At 53.2% G+C, this 7,381-nt stretch overlaps 1 protein-coding gene across 1 annotated transcript; it reads right to left on the bottom strand.

Annotated features, from left to right (window-relative positions):
• Nucleotides 1-2,484: 2,484 nt before the first annotated feature.
• CCMA1212_007116 (uncharacterized protein) lies at nucleotides 2,485-2,946 on the bottom strand (the record flags this gene model as incomplete). The annotated part of the gene is made up of 1 exon (XM_073704294.1): nucleotides 2,485-2,946. The coding sequence occupies one exon, from the start codon at nucleotides 2,944-2,946 to the stop codon at nucleotides 2,485-2,487; it is 462 nt and encodes a 153-aa protein (XP_073556875.1).
• Nucleotides 2,947-7,381: the final 4,435 nt, after the last annotated feature.

The following is a 7,381-nucleotide window of genomic DNA, read 5'->3' as shown; positions in this document are numbered from 1 at the left end:
TGTCCAGCTCAGTGCCAAGCAATTTCGGTGTCTTTCCAGAGAACTTTTTGGCACTCGATGGAGCTCGTGGTCGGCCACTTCGTGATCAATGAGCGGTAAACAGTGCAGTTCTGCATGGAGCGTCTTACATACATTCTAGGGAGGTACCTGCGCGCAGTAGAGACCAATCCGTGTTCCGGTAACCTCTCAACACCAACTGGGTTTAGTCCCCCATGCAGTTTGCTAATCTCGTAGCAGATAGACACTGTCCTCCGAGTCCTACTGTGCAAGGACGAGCATGTCATGGTTTGGCTTTACTGGGTAGGTTTGCGGTGTTAGCCTCGTCAATCATTCCACCACGACTGAACGAAGAGGACCAAGCTCTCCAAATAAGCACTTGTCACAACTCGAGCATCCTGATGTGACCTCCCACAAGAGCTACTGGGCGCCTATTGTCTCAACTAAACAAGCGCAAGTCTTGTCTGGGTTAAGAGGGCAAAGCCACGTTCGAGCTGGCCCGGCGGACTGGTCTCTTCCGTGGAGCCGGAAAGCCCTTGCCGGAAACCATGTCGCCACGAATCTTCTACCGACGCACACCCACAGCGGCCGATGATCCTTGCCAGCGACCCTTCTTGTCTCCTCCCTGCTTTAGCGAAGAGGCGTCACAAATCCCACTGCTTCATCTGTACAAGTGCTTGGAGCAGGTACGGGTACAGGTAACGTACTCGTACGGAGTGCCTTGGCAGAGCCAACATCAAGGACAACTCGCAAATTTTGGGGACGGAATGGCACGCTGAATCATGCGGTTGCTGGGTGCAGACTGTATTAGACTTACCCGGTATTTCGTCGAAGTGCGCGGGGAACGGGACGGGAGTGGCATAATGTATAGTTCATGTAAACACTGTGGTTGGTAGATAACCTGTGTCGGTACGAACCATTAGCCACCAGGCAGCTGGTACCTTCTGATCTCTGATTGCATTCGTGCAATTCCATGCCCGCCTACTGGTGCAACTGGTCACAGCGTAACTGCTGGTACGTCTAGGTGTGTAATAAGCGCAGCTCATGCATACGCTGGGAAGAACCTAGATAGAGCTTCCACTGAGGTTGAGATCTCGGGGCCTGCCCTGCACAGACAGGCAGGCTCATGCGGGAGGGAAACGGTCCATCAAATCTTCCCCCAGCCGCCAATCTACACCGGGGCAGGCCAGGGGGCGGTCGTAGCGGCGTTGATGCACACGCTTGGATGATATTTACCGTTCCAGGGTGACCACTGCTTGTCCGAGAAGAAGCACTCTAGTTGGCCTCATCGATTGGCGGCAAGCATATTTTCAATGTGCCTGAAGGCCGCCTTCTGCCGTAGGCAGCATCATCTTTCGTCGTACATGTACTCCGTACGAAGACCACAATCCCCACGAATGACTCTCCAAGTCTGGCCAAAAGCGAAGGGATCCTGGGCGGCTGCCAATCCATCCTCGCGAGCAGTGTAATTACCATTGGCCCTAGTGCCCGCAGCAATCGCCTACAGGCACACATCTCTCGATGACCAGCCATCACAGCAGGATATATCGCGTCAGAGCTGGATGATCTCACCCCTCAGTGAAGATCTCGCGCCGGATGAATTGAAATCGACGATTGCCGGCTGCGAAACCAATAGTAGCGCCGCGACCGAGCCTCAGCCAGAACGGTCATTTGGCCGACACCTGCGAATCGGGATGCCATCCAGACTCTGCCGGCGCCTCTCCACCCACAGCAAACATCCATTCCACCACCAATGAATGACTGCCTGGAAAAATTCAGCCTGAAGAAGAATGAAGCGAGGCAACATTCGTTGCTGAACGCGTCCACACCAGACGCTGCCCCCCCTTAACACCGAGGCGGACTCGAACAGCAGTGATTTCCCGTTTCAGTTGCGTGAATGTCATGCTTGCAGTCGGCATCTCCGGACATTGTCATGATGATTTCACCGACATTGACGTGCTGTAGTAGTAGTTGCACCGAGAATCGCCAAGCAGGTACCGTACGTGTACGTGCCAGAATGCTCCGTACACCGCAAGACTGCCGGCTGGGGCTCTATGCTTGTTCCTACTCCGTGCAGCTAATGCCCTTTTCCGACTCCAGTAAGGGCTCGGCGAGCTCGTACTGGCAAAGCCATCTGCACGAAGCACGAAGCAGCAAAGTCACAGTTCCGACTGCGGTCTTGGCGCTGACGGAATTTCTTGGTTCGGAGCACCGTTTCCGACTCCCCAGGGACGGCAAGGCGGGATCGCCATGGCTGTGGTTTGTAATAAGAAAGGGATGTCAGTCTGGCGGATAGGCCCTCGTCGTCTACGGTACTTAATACCCAGGTATGCTTCCCTAGCTCGCGTATGCCAGTGGTGCTGCTCTACCAAGTTGGGGAAGTCTTTTCCCTGCCCGCCAAGCGGATATCCAGGGTCTTTGATGGAGAGAGATCTCGGGTTTCTAGAAGCCTGCCCAACATCCTTCTTTCGAGCTTTCCAGGTTGGATCAGGGACAGAGGCGGGTATCAGTCTGCAACCTGCGCCCGGACGTGGAGTATCCTGGACCTCCGGGAACGCGCGGCGGAAAAGACGATGCAGAGTAGAGGGTACTCCTGCATGCGGTGTACTCTACATTCGCAGGACTGGGTGCCATGCGATAGAATGACAAGGGGAAGGAGCGGAGAGCACCCTCGTATCTTCTCCGCGCTAGGAGAGGCAGGAGCGGCCAGGAGCCCCTGGCCAGGCAGGCTCGAGATTCCAGGGGACGGGCAGGGATTTCCGGCTGTCTCTCTCTCCATTGCATCGCATCGACCAAGTCGTCGGACCCTGTCCATCCAACCGTCCAGCCATCCCGGTCTGCCGCATGCCCGCCGGATTCTGGCTGCGGCGTCTGGATCCCTGCAGCAACCAGGCACGCATACACTATTGCACCGGCCGCTGTCGACAACTCCAAAGAAACAGGTGCCATGGGGACAGCAGTCGCGGATGACCAAGGCAAGCAAACCCTCTCTGGGCAGATAAGCCTGCAGCTGCGTGGACGTGGGAAGCCCCAGTGATTGACCACGCAGGCGCGCACCTTGTGCGAGCAGCAGCGCTGCTTGTACATACAAGTTTGCTGAACCTTGGCTCACCTGCATGTGCTGTATAGGTCCGAGTACATACGTGAGCAGCGGTGTTAGTGAGTGATGACCTCCCGTGCGCAGGTGAGCCGCCATATTAACACCTTACTGGCAATCGCAGCAAGATACTAGTGCCTATGGGAATGCTTATTGGACATCGCTGCGAAACCCGCTGGCGACAAACCGGACTCTGAGGCAGATTGTTCCGGCATCTCCCCATCTGACCGCTCCGCTTGATGCAATCCCACGAAAAGGTATGCTCCGACATGATGCCCTCTTGTTCTGCGGACACTGACGGTTACGATAGGTAGCAGTACCTAGTTGGCACGACGTGATGGGGCCAGTAGTACTACGACTCCATCTCGACGTCCTCCTATTGGGATTCCGGGCAGGCTATCCACTTATACCCCCTCGCCGCCGTATCGGAGTATGATATGCTACCACAGATGAGACGTGCAACGAAGGGTGTCAGGCTGGATCTTGGATGATCTCAGGGCTTCTGGTGCGAACAGGCCTGCGTATCTGGAGAAGCTGACTGCCTTGTCAATAATCCTGGGCGACGTCAACGCTGTTTCATTAAGCCCAGTCGATTTGGTGGCATTCCATGTTTCCACGTGCATCAGCCTCTCGCCCTACCGACACATACATTCATACCACCGACTCTCTGCCTGCCGAAGGGTAACACGACCCTTCGCCATTAGCGTGCCAATACGAAGTGCGAGTCGTGCGTTGTGCGAAACCGAGCCCTATGGATTTCTCCGTTCCCGTGAGTGCTTGGACACCTTCTCGGCACCGACAAACTCTCCTGCGTCAGGCAATGCAGACTTTTTCGTCCCGCCTCCAATATGATGACTTTGGACATGCAGAGGGAAATTACAAGAAGTGTCATTCTGCCTTAGTGGCATTGGGATGTACCAAGGCAGCTAGCAAGCGATGGCACTACTACTCAACAGTAGTAGTTGGATTCATGCGGCTGTGTGCTACCCTCCAGATGTGCGCCAGATTGAGGTGGCGCAAGTGCACCGGGCCCTCACCTCGTGCCACTTCATCATGAGAGGCCCTGATGAGCAAGAGAAACGACGAACCGAGTGGAAGTCCACAATTTCGTCGCACGCCCATCCCAGCCTTGGCGCTCACCGTCCACGCTTGACAAGAGCGAACGCCACAAGCGCGCCCAAGGTGCGGTGCTTCGGACTTGAGCTGCTATTAATAACGAGAATACTAGTCATACATACCAACAACAATAAGCACCTGGGACTTGCCTCTGTTAACCACGAGCGGCGGCGCAGGTGGGATGACGATCTCTACGAGCTCAGACACGTCGGAAACGCCGCTTCGTCGTGCTACCGCTCTATTTAGAAGTACTTCTTCCACAGGGAGAAGTTCGTTTGAATAGTAAGGTAGTACGTACGAGTACATGTAAGTACTACACGCAGACAGAAAATCTCTAGCCCAGGCGGCTGGTCCGGCCCGTTTTGTACATGTGGATATGAAAGGGACCGAACCGCGACTAGACCGTTGAGAGGGTTCTCCGCAACCACGGCAGAATAGGAAATTGAAAAGGTTAGTACTTACACTTTGGTCTGGATGAGGAGTATTCGAGTATGATTTAACATGGACTTGTTATGTTTAGTTGATGAGCAGACCAGCCCCGAACATAGGGATCTACCAGCAACTGGGACTATTTGGCGGAGGAGGTGGAATAGTCTCAGCAATTGTCACCGATGTTGCCCTACGCAGTGTCAAGGTTGCATTCTAGCAGGACTACCTGTCTACCCAAGTACTGCCGACCTTACGTTTGGAATCGATTGTTCACCACTGGTGGCAAGAGAGCCACTAACAGTGCTCTTGGGAACCGAGAACCAAGCTTCAGCTCATGTCAAGGACGTCCTCAGCTCATTGGGCTTGTGGCGACTGTGAAACGTGCCTCTAGTAAGCCTCTGGCAGTAAAGCAGCCACCAGCACTGCATAGGTACAGGCCTCGCACATGTCCACGTCCGATGCATTAAACCAAGGACAAAAGCCATCGAGAGCTAACGGAGACAGACAGTCATCTGCTCGAGATGCCAAGCCGGGATCACTATCGACACGCAGCGGCACGGGTTCAATTACAAACATTGCGCAGCGGGTTTGATGGTGATCTAGGCCAGTGGAAGCGGAGGGGAGATGTCGATGACTCCGCGCAGCCAGCTCCCACACGCCGTATCTGAACCAAAGACGTAGAAGTGCCAAGCCGCGCGGGTACGTGTACAGTAGGTAAGTATGTACGACCTCGAAATACTCTGCTCGGACTTGCATGTATGGTGACCTTTGGAGGCCCCGCGGTCAATCCGCCTATCCCAAGTGGCTTCGTGAGCAGATGGACTGACGCAGTGCAGTTTCTATTCTCGGACTCAACATCGCTTTGCGTAACGCCGATTTGAGCACATGATACCGCTCGAGTACAGTATGTCTACCATGCCATTGTCTACTTGTACATGCTCGTACTGACACTCCCCAAAGGTAGGTATTGATATCGAAGCATATCGCAGAGGAACAAACGCCCCGGATCCCTAGCTCGGAGTCGTTGTACTGTAGTGGACGACCGGACATGAGGCTACGTACCAAGACTGGACAATTGCATCTCTTGACTTGCAAGCATCTTGCCGCGCCTTGCAAGGGTTTAGTGCTGACCGAGGCCGCTAACTATTTGGCAGGTGTTATTCCAGGGATGGGTTGCGCGCTCCACTACCCTGAAGAACCACGGTATTCGAGCTCCAGAGACACGTTGGCACGTTGCTGTGGTGCTTCCTTTGGAGAACGCCCCAAAAGGGACGGAGTACTTGTAAGTCGAGCTGCCTGCCTGGATTATCATTTCACGTGGGCACCGTTGCTTCATTGTTGGATTCTCCAAAATAGATGAGTTTTGTTGACAAACCGCAATACTTAGGAACTGATAACTTGAATAGCTCTCCAACCACCTTGCACACGATCTGGTAGCCAGTCAGCCATGTTGTATGTACAACTTGTGTGACCTAGCATCGCTAATGCTCACGAGATTGAAAAGCACCCCTGTTCGTCAGGTCGAGCTTTGAGTGCCGGTGCCTCGGAATCGGCCGCCCCCCATGGTAAAAGGGGCCAGCATCTACATGCGAGCAGCGAGAGGGCTCGGAGGTACTTCGTACCGCTGGACAATCTCTCCGTACCGGTACACGCACTCGGTCCCACAGAGCTGGTGTGTACATGTACCGAACCTGCAATCCTTCTTTGCCAGTTCCCTGAGCACCTCCTCCGAGCACTTGGTACCTGAGGAATTGAGGGAATGTATCACCTTTCCTGTGTGGTAATCTCTCATTATCTCCTGTCCTTACCCTTTTCGAGCTATACAGTGTGCATAGGACGATCGCCTCGGATTTCTTCCGTGATTGAGCTTTACCCGGTTTCGCTTGTTCCCCTCCATCCTCTTCATTTGTCGTATATCTACTCGGCGCCGTTCGATGCGGATCATATTGCCTCCTACATCAAAACATTCCAAGAGACCAGCCTCTATCCTCGATTGTCAGCCTGGTACGAGTGCCTGCGCGAAACCCGCCATCGCCGTCTCTACTCCGGTTTGCTGTACGTTCGCAATGCCACGAGCCTTGCTGATGGGATGCCGCAATATCCTTGGACTTGCATGAACTAATGTGACAACTCGAGTAACAGTAGCATCTACTGCGGAACCTAGGCCCAGAGCGAAACTCCTGCAGGAGACTTGCCTCTCATCAGGTAGTCGAAGCTTTCCCTCTGCCAACCACTTGCCACGACGCAACTGTGCCGCCGCATTTTGACTTAGCAGTCGAGATATTACTGCTATCGCAAGCCATATGAGACGGATGTGGCTTTGCACGTACGAAACATAGTCTACCAAACCGCGGTAGCTTTTCTGCTGTGGCTTGATAATCGGCACCAGATTGGACGTTGGAAGAGGTCTGCAATGTGAGTATAGCTTCATCTTCTCGATACTTTCTTATTCTCATTCGACCCCATCACCCTCTTGCCCGAAATGGATTTCGATCAGAGTGGATTGAACACAATCCTCTCTGCGCCAGCCACGCTTTTGATTCCCACGGGGCTATCTGATGCACTTGTTGTTTCTTCGAACTGTCATCTTCACTGGACTCATCCGACACATTGTCTCCGCGTCTCCGGAATGGGAAACCGTATAAAAAAAAAGCAAAAAGAGAATTGAAAAAAAAAAAAAAAAAAAAAAAAAAAAAAAAAAAAAAAAAAAAAAAAAAAAAAAAAAAAAAAAAAAAAAAAAAA

Source organism: Trichoderma ghanense (assembly GCF_004382785.1).
Source record: "Trichoderma ghanense strain CCMA-1212 chromosome Unknown scaffold_9, whole genome shotgun sequence".
Lineage (NCBI taxonomy): Eukaryota > Fungi > Ascomycota > Sordariomycetes > Hypocreales > Hypocreaceae > Trichoderma > Trichoderma ghanense.
This window is presented reverse-complemented; position numbering and strand designations above follow the sequence as displayed.